Here is a 16,510-nt window from a genome sequence, read left to right on the forward strand (position 1 = left end):
TCTGGAGGAGGATGTCATCTTGTACTTTCCTGTCCAAGCAGGAAAGATCTGCTCCGGTGTTCAAGGTAAGGTGGTTAAGGATCGTCTTTACCCTCCTATGTGGCAATGCTGCAGGCGACTTCGTCGTAAAGCTAATGCTGCTCTTCCGATCGCTGAATCCCGCTTCCCCTTCCGCGCTCCAAGTCTCCCCACCTCCCACTCCTCGTAAATACATCATCATCATCATCATCATCATCATCATCTCGAGCTCAGTCTTGTTTATATTTCTGGAAGAGTACGTAATATTCTTACCCTCACCAACCTCACTGATTTGTTAAAATCATCTTGCTGTTTTGGAATAAATAAAAAGGTAAAAGTCTTGTTTTTTGTTTATTTGATGCTGTATTTACTGTATTTACATGTTTATTTCAATGTTCACATGCTTTATATTTATTTTACATGTTTATTTCAATGTTAACATGCTTTATATTTATTTTACATGTTTATTTCAATTGTGACATGTTTATTTCGGGCTGCCGTTAACCTGCCTCTGTGTTTTCTCGAAGCCTGGGAATCGAATCCCCCTTTTCCCATAGGCCCTTGGTTTTAACTATTGCAGCATTTACCAGGAATGTAACCCCCACGATATTTGAGGGTTTACTGTATTACACCCTTGCTGACACTACTTAACCTATTTATCTATTTAACCAATGGTACTGCAATCTTAAATTCTTTCTTTATTTTTGAAGAGGCTGTTTAGCATATTCTGGTTTAGCATACTCCATTTATATTCTGGTTATAATGTTTGGGAGTTTTTTTTTTGTATACCATGTTGATGTTCATGTAAGAGCTAATCTACAAACGTATAACAAGGAAGGAAAACAGGGAATTTGGAGGAGGTGGGTTTAGGTTGGATTAATGGGGTCGTAAAGATCAAGATTTTGGATGGGGGAAGATATGAGATGGTGGTGAACGGCTGTTTTGAAGACCTGAAGGGAGGAGTGGGATTGAAGAGAGTGTGGGAGTTTGTTCCAGAGGTGGGATAAAAGTGGAATGAAAGGGTGAAGGTGAGTAGTGATTCTTGATTTTGGCAGTTTCATCAGAAAAGGGTTTTTGGTGGACCTTGAGTGCCCTGCGGGAATATGGGGGGGGGGGGGGGACAGACAGATCACGGACAGAGCGGGGAGGGGGGGGCAAGGCCGGAGAGGAGACTGTAAAAGACAAAAAGAGAGAGATTGAGAGACCCAAAGACTCGGCTTCATCGCGAAAGATACCAATGATCCTAAAAGCCTTGGTTTCCACAACGTGAAGTCGAGTGAGGTGTGTGTCAGAAGCACCACCCCTGAGGGGAGAGCAGTACTCCATCAGACTGCGGATGAAAGCTTTTGGGTGGGGGAAGATGGTCTTTTTCTGTAATCATCAGGAATAACATGTGTTGAATCAGTCATCACACTATATATTTTTTCGAGAAGTGTATGTCTGTGTTTGTTTGTGTGACTTCTATGCATTCCTAACTTGCCAGAATGAGTTGAAAACTTGTCGTTTTACTTGTGTTGCACCTTGGAAGAGTTTAGATCAATAAAAACTAGAAGGCACTCTTTTTGACGTCACAGCGTCGACATATATGCCTCCACCCACATTATTACATCATTATACATACTTGTACCAAGTTTGATTTAAATTCCTGAACCCAGATTCAAAATATTAAATAATTCTGGCTGCCAGACCATGCACCCGATCAAGTTGATATTTAAAACACATATTCCCCACGACTGCGAGATGATAATTGTCACCGTTCATGTCGATTGATGAAGCGGTGAAAGAGAAATAATTTTTCAAAGCTTTTCTTTCGATCCAATATTGCTGCCAGACCACGTGAACTATTAATTATTCGTGAACACACTGGTAACCCCAAGAATTCGGGAATATGTGGGCGAAGCTTCCCCTCAATCTGTCAAGCCATTCTGGAGAAGATAATTCTAAAAGATTTAAGGGTAAATACAATTTGGCTGCCAAACCATGTGATCTATGTCATCATAGTTGGAGAATTTTTTGTTTCTCATGGATAGGTGATCATATCTGTAATGTTTCGCCTCGATCTGTTTAGCCGTTACAGAGAAAAAGGTTTTATATTAAAAAATCAATGTCTGCGGAACCACGTGACCAATGAAGTCAACAATTTTTTTGCCAATCACAATTTAGCCCAAGATGACCCTCAAAAATTTTCATACTGATCGGATAAAGCGTTTGACATGTGCAATTATGATGTCATAACGAAGCCACGTATGACATCAATAAAAAAAAAAATCACACCCCATGGAGATTACTTCACATGTGCCAAGATTTAAAAAAAATTTCATGGAGCGGTTTCGGAGATACAGAGCTCCAAAGTTTTTCCTTTTTTTATAATACGGATGCCACACCATGTGATCTATGACATAATTATCACAAAAACATTCCACATGAGTAATCTCATCTGTGGTGAAAATTTCGTGAAATTTCTATGGTGGAAAAAAAACCCCAAACATGTCGCCCAGCTTCGATACAACCCTGCTTCGATCTGACACCTGCAGTTATGATCCTTGATGCTTTACTGTTTACATTTGACCTAACAATGACATCATCAGTCACTTGGTGTGGCAGCCACATTGGTTTTCAGGAAAATATTTTTTAAAATTATTTTGGAAACCAATATATCGATCAATGCGATACTTTGCAGTTATGATCCACTGCCATTGATCCATGTAATGCAACATATTTCTATTCGATCCATTAGTGGTTTTGGAGAAAAAGGTTTTTTAATTTTTAGTTTTCAAACTAAACATGGCTGCAAAGTCACGTGACCTATGGCATTGAGAATTTGCCTCTGCCCATGTTTTGGTGGAGGATCAAGTGTGTGAAGTTACGTTTTGATTGGATGAGGTTAGTTTTCTATCCAATATGGCTGCTACACCACATGATCCTTGACATCACCATTTCCAAACTGTGTGCAGCAATGTTTTTAGATGACATTTAGTAAATTTTGCTTCGATCAGATAAGCGGTTCCAGAGAAAACGTTCTTTAAAAATTTTCGTCAATCCAATATGGCCGCATGACATCAATTATTCTTTATCACCCTAGTATCTACAAAGCATGGGGAATAGTTGTGTGAGGCTTCTCCTCCATCTGACCAGCCGTTCTGGAGAAGATTTTTTTTTAACTCTCTGGGTTCTGGGTGGTGGTGGGGTTGGGGGGGGGGATGTATTCACCTTAAAAAAAAAAACTCATTTGAAAGACTCACCTGTAATTCACCTACAAAATAAAATTCCACTAAATTGAGGGTCTGTGAAGAGTGAGGTGACAACGCGGAAAACGGAAATGCATGAACAGTCTGGCAGCAGGACAAAAAGCATGAGAAATGATGAACAGCAAAGAGGAAGGGGAGAGAATGAAGCAATACGCTCAAGAGGCTGAGAAGACCACATAGCCCAAACAAGGATATACTAACTCAGCATAAAACATGTGGTGGCACACAACGGTATGTGTGTGCGTGTGCGTGTGCGTGTGCGTGTGCGTGTGCGTGTGCGTGTGTGTGTGTGTGTGTGTGTGTGTGTGTGTGCGTGTGCGTGTGCGTGTGTGTGTGTGTGTGTGTGTGTGTGTGTGTGCGCGCGTGCGTGTGTAAAACACCAAACTTGGCACATGGACCAAGTTCGACCTCGTGATGAACATGGTCTACTTGGTTTCATCGAGGGAAGTCGACAAAAATTCTCTATGTTAATGTGTATCGTGTAGTGCCACCCGGTGGTATTACAAATCAGCTGTGGAGATAACTTGCATTTTTGCACTGTACACATCCCCAGAGTGGAAAGCACCCCTGCTTGTACACTCAAATAACAATTTCAACTTTACTTTATGTTCTTTTCATTAATGAAGGAATGTTGTGTTTTCATTTATGTTGTGTTCCTTGTAACCTGTTTTTGTCTTTCTCCCTGATCTGTATTCAGGCAGTCCACGCAGACGCCCTTGTTGTTCTCTGTGTAATAGAAAATTTGCATCAACGGAGCGGTTACAAGAGCACAGGAAGGTAAGACTGTGGTTCAGTATAACTCACATATCCGTTATAATATGTATGTATGTATATATATATATATATATATATATATATATATATATATATATATATATATATATGTATATATATATATATATGTATATATATATATATATATATATATATATTGGTTTGCCTGTTTGATCCCTCCTTGAGAGCACATAGCTTCTTGTGGTGGAGTCCCAGGTTCAAATCCCATGTACTGTGTTAATTTATCAAAAATTTAAGAAGCTCTTTAGGCTGGGGGCCAGTGGGACTGACCTTGCACCCCCCCCCCGCCGCGACAATTTTTCACTCATACCACAGTGTTCATATATATCCCAAGTATCAGAAAAAAAAGATGTTCCCAGAAAAATAACTCGTTTGCACTATGAGTTACTAAGCTGTTTCCATGGCACCAATCAAAAATAGACGAATCTCACAAAGATCGGCGAAATGTCACTATCTCTGTCAAATATAAACATAAAATCACAAAATTGGTGTCAAATTAAAGCTTATACATTTACGTATTAAAATATTTTTTGTTTATGCTAATTAGCTCATTTGCATGTGAATTAAATTTGACTTAAAGACAATTCCCACAAAAATGCAAGAATTTCCATTTTCTTTCCTTGTAATTACCACACATGTCAGTTTTTTGTCAAAAAAACCACTTAATTGTTGCCAGATACAAGCCAGGTTGGCAAAAAAAATTAAAATTTTGGGATTTTTTTAACTAGGCTAATTAGCATAAAATACAAAGCACAATGAATCGTTCGAAAATAATGCGAAATCAGATTAATCAATAGAAATAATTACCTGGGCCTGATATAATACATAACTGTGACTTATGATGTCTGTTGATGTTCAAGGGAAACGTAACTATTTTCTGTTTGAGTAAAAGTCGTGGAAATAATTTTAAATGCATTGATATGCAAATTAGGATCCGCCATTATCTAAAATTCTTATTTTCGTAAATATCTCAACTTCTGGTCCATGGAAATTTGTAAATGAGGAATCTACACATATGTTTGGAGGATCAAGGAATAGAGTGAACATATTTCCTTTGTTGTCAGAGATGTAGAATAATGTTTGGATAGCTTAATTACATGCAAAAATGGAAACAGCTTAATAAAGCATAGTGCAAATGAGTTATTTTTCTGGGAACATCTTTTTTCTGATACTTGGGATATATATGAACACTGTGGTATGAGTGAAAAATTGTCGCACTTGGGGGGGGAGGGGTGCAAGGTAGGTCCCACTGGCCCCCAGCCTATTATGGTGAGCATCACTGAGGATTATGTCTCACACGGTAAAACCGCATAATCTGCAAAGAACAACCGTCCATCTATCACCCAGACAATTGTTCTGCACCCAGACAACATACATATATAAATACATACAGTATATATATGCTTATGTATATATATATATATATATATATATATATATATATATATATATATATATATATATATATATATATATATATATATATATATATATATATATATATATATATATACAGGGTGAGTCAAAAGTAGCGCCCAATTTCTGTTTTTTCGGCTGTCAGATTCTTTCTGGGAAGTCGTGTTGTTAATAATTGTCTTGCAGATTATTAATTTTCGTAATTTATTTATTTTTGATTTTGTTTTGCAGGTTATTGCTGCAAGTTTGGAAAGTTACTGAATTTGCACCAAATTGAGCTTAATGGCACAATTAACAGACACAATTGTGTCCACTGGGCTACGAATAACCCAAGAGTGACAGTTGAGAAGGAGGGAAATTTACCTGGAGTGACAGTTTGGGCAGCCATATCTCCATTAGGGATAATTGGAATCTTTTCCTTTGAGGGATCTGTCACTGCAGAAATTTACCTGGATATGCTGCAAACCTTATTTTGGCCCAGGGTACAAGATCAGGACTGTTATTTCCAGCATGATGAATGTGCTCCACCTCATTATGGACGTTATGTTCCTCAGTGGCTTGATGAAAATTTTCCCAGAAAGTGGATCGGCCGCCGCGGTCCGATCGAGTGGCCGGCACGCTCCCCAGACCTCACACCTCCAGATTTCTTTCTTTGGGGGCTCATGAACGACCTTGTTTATCGTGAAAAGCCTTGTACCATTCAGGAATTGAGGGCTCAAATCACTGCAAAGTTTGATGAAATTGATATCGAACTCTGCAGACGTGTGTGCCGCTCTGTGCCTGCTCGGCTGCAATTGTGCATCGATCACGAGGGAGGGCACTTTGAAAATTGCAAGTAAAACAGCTTGGTACAGTTCCGTAATTTTTTTTCTTGAATAAATGGTTAGATAAACATGTCATTCATTTATTTCTACCTTCTTGTACACTGTAATACAAATGGCAAACAAACAATCAACTGACAGAAATCAGGTGCGACTTCTGAGTCACTATATATATATATATATATATGTATATATGTATATATGTATATATATATGTATATATATATATATATATATATATATATATATATATATATATATATATATATATATATATATATATATATATATATATATATATATATATATATATATATATATATATATATATATATATATATATATATATATATATATATATATATATATATATATATATGTGTATATATATATATATATATATATATATATATATATATATATATATATATATATATATGTATATATGTATATATATGTATATATATATATATATATATATATATATATATATGTATATGTATGTATATGTATATATATATATGTATATGTATATATATATATATATATATGTATATGTATATATATATATATATATATATATATATATATATATATATATATATATATATATATCCATCCATTGGGACCATACTCTGTGCAGAGTGTTGGTGCTGCCGAAGCAGTCTCCTTGGTGATTGGGCACAATCCTGGATGGGTCGCCACTCCGACACAGGGTACCAGCAAGCTGGCACTCAATTTTGCCGACCTCGGAAAGATGACGGGCAGAGTCAACCCCACCTGATATTAATTCAACAGCCGAGTGGGATTTGAACTCAGGATCCTCGGATCCCAAGCCCACCATCCGAACCACTGAGCCAACACCAGGCATATATATATATATATATATATATATATATATATATATATATATATATATATATATATATATATATATATATATATATATATATATATATATATATATATATATATATATATATATCGTTACAGATCTGGAAACCATATGCATTCAAACATGCAGATGTACCAAAAGTCAGTTATTCTGTTAAGTACATGTGAAGACAGGCCCCTTCCTTTTGTCTCGTGGGAGAATCAAAGGTGTGCGTTGCGATGTTTTTTTTCGCTTGGTTAAATAAATCTTTACCATCCAACAAACATCCAACAACCAACCACAGTACCTTCCAGCGCTTGCAACCCTCACCTCGCTGGCCACAGCATACGGGGAAAAAAACGTCCAGTCCGCTGTTCCTTTGCTCTTCTACAAATGTTCCTTTTCAACGTTGGATCTTCCCCTTGATGAGTCCACATGCGTAGGGGGGGGCTCCCAGTTTGGCCGAGGCCCCGCCCAGAAAGGACGGACCCCATGAAGACCCTGTCCAATCAGTGCGGACAGTGACGTCTGTTCCACAGAGCCTCCGCCCCGTTCAGGGAGATCTATAACCGATGACAAAAACCTCAGTTCAGTGAGTTCTGTGAGGGGAAAGTCAGCTCTGGATTAGTTTGAGCATCCATTGCACTTCTGTTGGGGCATTCGTTGGAGCATTCTTTGGAGGATTCGTTGCAGTTCTGCATGGGGCGTTCGTTGGAGTTTTGCTGGGTTTTGTCCGCGACCCTGATTCCCGCCCTGGGACTCTTACTACTTGACTCGAGTTCCTCCGCGGGCACGAGCCCCACGCGTGTGACCGTGGGCCGAGCTGCCCGATTATTGACTGGTGCCGCACCACGGAGCACCCCCTTCCTCCAACGTGTAGGTACCCAAGTGAACTGCGACCCCCAGCTCGTCTCTCTTCCTGGCTGCGAGGGTCCACTAAAACACCTGGGTGTTATTTTCGTCTGTGTGTGTGTGTCCGTGTGTGGTGCCATCTCCAACTGGAACTGTTTAAGTGTTTTTTCCATCCTTGTAAATCTTTCTGTGTATATCCGTGATAAGCTTGCTCTATGTCCTTCTTGTTGTAAATAAACCATTATTAGAAATGTTCCCAGTTAGTTTCCGTCCTTTCTTTCATTGGTCCAGCATGGTTCGGATCTGAGTTTTAGCCGGGTCTTTATACCCGATAGCCGGTACGTTCTTGGCAGGCCCGCTCGACTGCATCTGAGCCGTAAAGGTAGTTGGCAGCTGGTAGTCGGTAGAGTGATTCGGTTCGGGCAAGACGTGCCGAGGGCGTGGATCTCCGGTAGCCGAGACTGCGTGGTTATTTTGGTAAATTGGTTCCAGACAAAAAAGACCCTACGCCACGCGGTCAAGATATTGGCGTTCCACGATCGGTTCAGCGACTTGCCGGCTCACAGAATTATCCGGAGCGACGACCTACAATTCCGGGGAGTCTGGTGGGAGACGACGTAACCTCCCCCACCTAGTGGTCGTTCTCGTCACCGGACCTCCGGCTCGCAACAATATGTATGTATATATATATATATATATATATATATATATATATATTGTTACGAATTCGTGCCCACCGGCATGCGATCGACCGCGTTTTTCTAATAGCAGCCGCGTCGCCCACCGGACGGACAATTCAGTCGTGACCTTCCAGAACGACACCGGAACGCTGTCACGGGAGGGTTCTTAATCCCACCACGGCCGAGCCAATTTTCTACCCGCGCAAAATAGGGTCAATCGCCGAATATCGATATACCTAAGTACTCGTGCGGGTAACCTACCAGGAGACCGTACCTCGACGCAGGTCTGCTTGGACACGAACTGCTCAAGCGGTCCGTTCCGTTCTTCAGTGATAAATGAGCGGGTATTATCGCCCGACCTCGCCGGATCGGATTCTATTTAATGGGGATTTAATACCCAACTAATATTCCGCAATACGAGATGGCATTCCAATAAGGGAAAGAGGACACGACGAACGGGTTTAACATTTAAATCAGCACATTTATTACTAAACACGTATACAGGCAAAGCAATGAAAACACGAATGCAGTAAAACAATCATGCACGGGACGGGGACAAAGACACGAGCAAGGTGAAAGCACTACGACCGTCTATCAGCAATTATCATTTACAAACACTTGCACAGTTCTACTTATAGACGGCGCCACCAACATTCATTCAAAAGAAAAGAAATGACTACCCTCAAAGACAAGGGAGTCAGACAGGGTCCGTAGACCTTTGACTGTGGAGCCTTGGTGACGGAACGGGCCCCACGAGACCATTGCAGGGTACTTGCACCCACGTGGTGCCTTGATGGGCGAGTCGCGATGTCTGTCCCCACGGCAGCTAGGATAGCCGTGGCTGACTCGGGCCTTCCACGGGGCCGGCGAGCTCCCTCCGGCGCTCTTCACTCGGACGCGCAGGTCTGCACAACAGAGCTGGCAGAGCGGTGCCTCCAGTCCGCATCCCTGGTGCCACGCCGGACTCCCCACCGACCGCGAGCTCTGACGAATGGGTCGTTCCACGGACCGCTTCTCCACAGACAGGCCACCACGAGCCGAAGATCCCGACCAAGAAGACCACCAGAAGAAACCACCAACATTCCCACTCCTTGGCGTCCTGCACGCCCTTATATTCCTCCTGGCTTCTTGCTCCGCCCTCCTTCGAGCTCCTCCGGGAAGCATCGAGAAAGGAGGCGTTCCTCAGTTCCAATGCCTCGCTCCTCCCTGTTTATCGTCACGCCCCCCCCCCCTTCCAGCTCCTGCGGGAAACTTCCAGAAAGGAGGCGTTACCCATTTCCAATGCCTCACTCCTATGAACCAACTAATGATGAACGATTTCCCCTTTGCGGTGTGTGGGAAAAACAGGCGGGAAAATTCGCGCGCCACTGATATACCTTATTCTTTTTCCTTGGCGTTCTCGGAATCCCTTGTTCCTTTCGCTTTGTAGAGACGGTTTTTATGAGCGGAGAGGGTTGCTGCGGGGTGCGTGGAGAAGGGGGGTCGGCAGTTGGTGTAGCGGGGAAGGTGGTTAGGTGTGGTTGGTGGTTGAGGCGATCGTGGTTGTTGTGATGGTGGCGTTGTGAAGGTGGTTGTGGTGGTTGAAACGTGGTTGGTCCAAAATAACGATAGTAAAGAAAAACGGCTATCTCAAAGGATCACAGCCCTGTGACACGAAAAATTCCCATTAAACAATGGTGGGGAAATCTAACTGAACACAGACTTATCGATTTAACTGAACGAAGGACCTTTATGGTGTTCTGCGAATTTCCACAGCCATAACAATATATATATATATATATATATATATATATATATATATATATATATATATATATATATATATATATATATATATATATATATATATATATATATTGTTGTGGTTGACGAAATTCGCAAACCACCATTCAGGTCCCGTAGGTGAGATATCTCTGTAAGTATATGTGTAGTTAGCCCACACCCGTTGTTTAGAGGGAATAAATGTCATTCATTCGGGCTGCGACCCTTCAAGATAGCCGTTTTTCTGTTCTATCTTTATTTTGAGCCAACCACATCTCAACAGCCATCACACAACAACCGCCAACCGCAATGCCGCTTCACAACAACAACAACAACAACAACAACAACGCCAACAGCCACGACCTTTACCGTCACATCTCGCTCACGCAACCATCGCATCACCGCCATTCCCGCGCCGCTTGTGGGCACCGATCCTGGACTCGTACAGGGCGCGCACCGAGCAGCGGGTGCAAAAAGCGGCCTTTCCGAGAAATCGGATCAAGAATGATTCACGCCCACTTCTGTTCCGTCCTATCAGCGAGCGTGGGGCGATTTGGCTCCGCCTCCAGGCGCGTCGGAGTATAATCGATATATGCAGATTCGAGGATCAGGAATGATTCACGCCCACTTTTCCTCTGTCCAATGGGCGAGCGTGGCTCCGCCCCCGAGCCGATCCTGATCCAAAAATCTGCATATGGTTTCTCCTGTCGCACTATAAAGCGCCGAGCGTGGGGCGAATCGGGGGAAGAGTTGGAGAGTTGTGGCGGCGGCTAAATCAGTCGAGAGAGTGTCTGTCGGGGTCCGGAGAGTCTGGAGAAGCCAAGGAGCTTTGTGGAGGTCTGCGCTCGTGTCAGAGTCGGGGAGCTGCGGAGAGGGGAGGCCGGGAACGCGGTCGAGGTCGCAGTGGAGTCGCTCGTCGATATCCTCTTTCCCCCGAGCATCAACAACCCCCCCTGTTTCCCCCCGCGCTGAGATAGTGTGAGAAGGGGGCCCCGCTCCCACCCCATTCCAGGCAGTGCCAGCGAGGCCCGCGGAGTCGGGGCGCCGCCGCCATCTTGCGGCTCATCACCAGACGGGTAGGCTCAACGCGGTCTCGGCCCCAGGCCCGTCTGCCCCCTTATCGTTGAGGGTGGCCCCTTTTTCTTTTGCTTTGGAGTATATGCGTTGTCGGCGCCGTCTGTGAAGTAAAACTGTGTAAGTGTTGCCGTGTGCTCGCGTAGTCGGTAGTAGATCTGCATTGTGTTTCTTTTGTTGCAATTACTTTTGGTGCGTAATTGTTGTTTCTTCTTTTGTTACATTTGCTTTTGGTGCATAATTGTGGTAATTGTATATGTGTGCTTTCCGTTTGCCGCGGAATAAATGTGCTTTATGTTGAACTGTTTCTCCCGTTTCGCTTAGTCTTTTCTCTAATTGAATCTCCATCTTACTTCACGTAAAGGGTTGGTCGTGGGCTAAATACGCCCAATAATTAATCAAACCGTCGAGGTTGACGATAACACCGCTCGGTTATCCCGATAGTACGGAACGGGTCGCTTAAAGTGGCCCGTGTCCGAAGTCGACCTGCGGCAAGGTGCGATCGCCCGGTCTACCCTCCGTGTGGGTACTTAGGTAGGTCGAATTTGGCGAACAACCCTATCCCACGCGGGGGGCCGATTGGCACGATCGTGGTGAGGCCGAAAGGCCCACCCGTGACTAGTTCCCGGCGTTAGTCCGAGAGGGTCACGACGGGATTGTCCGTCCGGTGGGCGACGTGCCGCGATTCGAGTTACGTGGCCGCCCGCACGCCGGCGGACGCGAATCCGCAACAATATATATATATATATATATATATATATATATATATATATATATATATATATATATATATATATATATATATATATATATATATATATATATATATATATATATATATATATATATATATCTTCTTCTTCTTCTTCTTTCGGCTGCTCCTGTTAGGGGTCGCCACAGCGGATCATCCGTATGATCCGCATAGTGATTTGGCACATGTTTTACGCCGGATGCCCTTCCTGACGCAACCCCGGTCGCCTCTTACGACACAGGAATATGGTACACCTATTTTAACCGGGGTATACACCGGCCCAGTACACTGGTACTCATTTCGCCGACCTCGGAAGGATGACAGGCTGAGTCAACCCCCTGGTGTATTAATTCAGTGGCTCAACGGGGCTTGAACTCAGGACCTCTTGGATCCCAAGCCGCTGCCCGAACCACTGCGCCAACACCAGGCTATTATATGTGTGTATATATATATATATATATATATATATATATATATATATATATATATATATATATATATATATATATATGTATATATGTATATATGTATGTATATATATATATATGTATGTATATATATATATATATATATGTATATATATATATATATATATATTGTTGCGAATCTGGAAAGCCATGAGCACACAACATTCAGGTCCTATAGCTCAGTTATTTCGATAAGTGAATGTGGATGGATAGCTCCCTTTCCCTTGTCTAATGGGTGAATACATGTACTTGCGCTGTGAGTTATTTTTATAGTTAGGATTTTTACGTCAACGCCATCTTCAGCAACAATGCTCTGCTCGCGACATTCTCCCAGAGCTCGTCAGCACGTACGTGGGCGGAGTTCACGGAGGCCTGACGTCTCTCTCGCAAATCATTGGCAGATCGGGGACGAGGTGGCCGTAAGTCGGTCAAAGGGCACAGACTAAGCTCCAAGAGAAGCACAGCCTCTTCTGGGGCGGGGAATCAAGACGCCCGACTTGCCCCCCGACCAATGATGGAGAGGCAACAGAGTTCCCCGGCGAATGAGGTGCATGGAGGGTGAGACGCGTCCTCGCCCCAACGAGGGGCGAGTAGAAATAGATGGGACAGGCGGTGTGAAAAGGGTCATCTTCTTTGTCTTCGTCTCCTTCTTCTTGTGGTCGCCTGGTCTCCTGGTCGTTTTGGACCCGTGTCGCCGCTCCTGGACTTGTGTCGCTGGTGGTCTTCTGGGTTACGTCTCATCGCTGGCTCTGGGCGCGTCGCAGCGATCCCTCACCTAGTCTCGCTGGTGTCTGGATTTGGCTCGCCTCTCGCTGGTGCCCGGTTCGAATCAGCGCGAAGACCACACGAGGTGGACAGGTCCGAGTGCAGGCTCTAGTCCTTCAGCTCCCCTTTCCATCCGAGCTGGAGGCCTCAATAAAGGCAGTGACCATCGTTTCTTTTGGGTGTGCGTCTGTGTGTGTGCCCGTCTGTAAGTAGTAAATTGTTTAAGTGCCTTTGCTGTACAAACGTGCCTCTATATTTGGATAACTCTGCTTCTTACGTGCCCCCCTGCTCCATTATAAATAAACCCATGTGTTAAATGTATCGGTTCGTTTTGTGTTTCTTTTATTGGTTTAACACGGTGCATGTTGGAGAAGTGGCCTGCTGTTGCTGCTGTAAAAGGACATTTGGGCCGACCAAAGCTCGGTGACCGTCCGCTCGGGTCGCACACGGTTCGAGCACGCTTGCGGCTCGTTCCGTACGGGCACCGTAGAGGGTGTGAATACTTGGTAGATCGCCACGTGGTCTTCTAGGTATTTTGAAGATTGGCAAATAACCCTGTACCACGCTATGGATTTCTTGACGATTCACAATCCGATAAGGGACCCGTACTTTTCGGAGTTTTCCGGAAAGGTACGATCTAAATTCCGGGTGATTGGTGGAGCCGACTCTGCTGCTCCATCTTGCGGTCGTGCTCGTCGCCGATACTCGGCCCCGCAACAATATATCGATGTTTATGGATGTGGATATGTGTATACATATATATATATATATATATATGTATGTAGATTTATGTATGTGTATATAAATATGGATGTCTATTTATGTATGTATATAGATGTATATTTATGTATGTGTATATATATATATATATATATATATATATATATATGTATTTGTATATATATATATATATATATATATATATATATATATATATATATATATATATATATATATATATATATATATATATATATATATATGTACGTGTATATGTGAATATTTATGTATATATTTGCATCTTTATTTATATATATGTGTGTGCATTGTTGTATAATTCCCGCCCGTCGGCGTGCGAACAACCGCGTCTAACCAATCGCGGTCGCTTCGCCCACCGAACGGACAATCCAGTCGTGACTTTCTGGAACAACGCCAGAAACCAGTCACGGGTGGGTTTTTAATCCCACCACGGCCCAGTCCGTATTCTACCCGCAAGAAATAGGGTCAATCGCCGAATATCGATATACCTAAGTACCCGCACAGGTAACCTACCGAGGGACCGTACCTCGGCGAAGGCCTGCTTGGACACGAACCGCTTAAGCGGTCCGTTCCGTTCTGGGATAATCGAGCGGGTATTATCGCCAGACCTCGCCGGTCCCGATTCTATTCATCGGCTATTTAAAAACCAACTATATTCCGAGTGCAAGATGGGGCAGTTCAATGAGGGAATGGATGCAATGAACAGGTTTACATTCACACAAGGACATTTATTATAATAAAGCACATATGCAATTAAACAAGGCAAAACACGTATGCACCTATACAAACAACAAAAGCACGACAAAAGAACTACAACCGTCGACTTATTATGTACAGTCACTTGCACTTCACAGGAGTTCCTACTTATTGGACGGGCCCACGGACACACGTACGCACACACACACGCCCAAGAAATGGTGGCAGAGGCCTTTAATAATGAGCTCCAGCTCGGAGGACAGGTGAGCTGAGACCCAGAACCTATCTCGGACCTCTCCACCTCGTGTGGTCTTCAAGTTGTTCGGACCCGGGCTCCAGCGAGAGCGAGCTGGATCCAATCGCCGAGCCGCGATCCTTGCCGAGCTCCCGCGAATCCTCCCGCGCTTCTCAACACGTGCTGGTGAGACGAGGCGCCGATCCTTCCCGTCGATGCGTCGCTTCCCCGAGGAACCACCTCCCGCGCTTCTCAACAAGTGCTGGTGAGACGAGGCGCCGATCCTTCCCGTCGATGCGTCGCTTCCCCGAGGAACCACCTCCCGCGCTTCTCAACACATGCTGGTGAGACGAGGCGCCGATCCTTCCCGTCGATGCGTTGCTTCCCCGAGGAACCACCTCCACGAAGAGGTCGATGAGTCGCACCAAGCCGGGACCCAAAATGGAGAACAAAGTGCTCCACGAACCAAGAAGAAGAAGCCACCACTCGCAGCTCGAGCCGAGCAACCGGCTTAACTTCCTTCCAAACAGGGCAGCTTGAAGCAAAAAGCTCTCCCGAGCCAAGCAGAAGCTGAAGCTCACGGAACCATCAAAGCAAAGAGCCTCCAAAAAGCCTCCTCCCGAGTCAGGCGTCAGCCAAAGCTCACTGAGCCAGCCAAAGCAAAAAGCTTCCGAAGGCCTCAACCCTAACGCAAGCCAAGCAGGACCCGACGGTCTGCTAAACGGCTACTCTCATCTCCCTTCTCCAACTCTGCCCTCTCCAACTCTGCCCTCTCCAACTCTCCCCTCTCCAAATCTGCCCTGAACAAAAGAAAAAGATCTCCTCTTCTTCTCCGCCCTTCCCCCGATCCCGGCGTGACTCATGCCCTCGTGCTCCAACCCCCCCCCCGGAGGGAGTTGTTGAGTCATGAGTCACGGGACGGCAGGATTCTTTTTCCTCCTCCCAGAAGAGGGGGAGGGATGTCTCCATTGTTCGTTCCCTAACTATTAAATCGATCCGTAGCGCATCTAATGGATTTCTGAACATTTAAACAATGGAAGGTGTGCTATCTAGGGAACAAGCACTTATCGACATAGCTGACTAAAGGAACCTGTATGTTGTGTGCAATCGAATTCCCAAATTCGTAACAGTATATATGTACAATATATATATACAATATATATATATATATATATATATATATATATATATATATATATATATATATATATGTATATGTATATGTATATGTATATGTATATGTATATGTATATGTATATGTATATGTATATGTATATGTATATGTATATGTATATGTA

General features: G+C 43.5%; 1 protein-coding gene across 2 annotated transcripts in view; it reads left to right on the top strand.

The window, feature by feature from the left end:
- PRDM5 (PR/SET domain 5) overlaps window positions 1–16,510 on the top strand; it is a 139,694-nt gene that overhangs the window by 54,762 nt on the left and 68,422 nt on the right. For both annotated transcript variants that reach the window (XM_085898453.1, XM_085898452.1), the window contains exon 7: window positions 3,964–4,043. In XM_085898453.1, the coding sequence (XP_085754579.1) occupies window positions 3,964–4,043 (80 nt within the window). The remainder of the gene's footprint in view (window positions 1–3,963; window positions 4,044–16,510) is intronic.

The sequence above is a fragment of the Eptatretus burgeri genome, chromosome 10, assembly GCF_056783735.1.
Source record: "Eptatretus burgeri isolate ZD-2024b chromosome 10, Ebu_testis_v1, whole genome shotgun sequence".
In the NCBI taxonomy this organism is placed as follows: domain Eukaryota; kingdom Metazoa; phylum Chordata; class Myxini; order Myxiniformes; family Myxinidae; genus Eptatretus; species Eptatretus burgeri.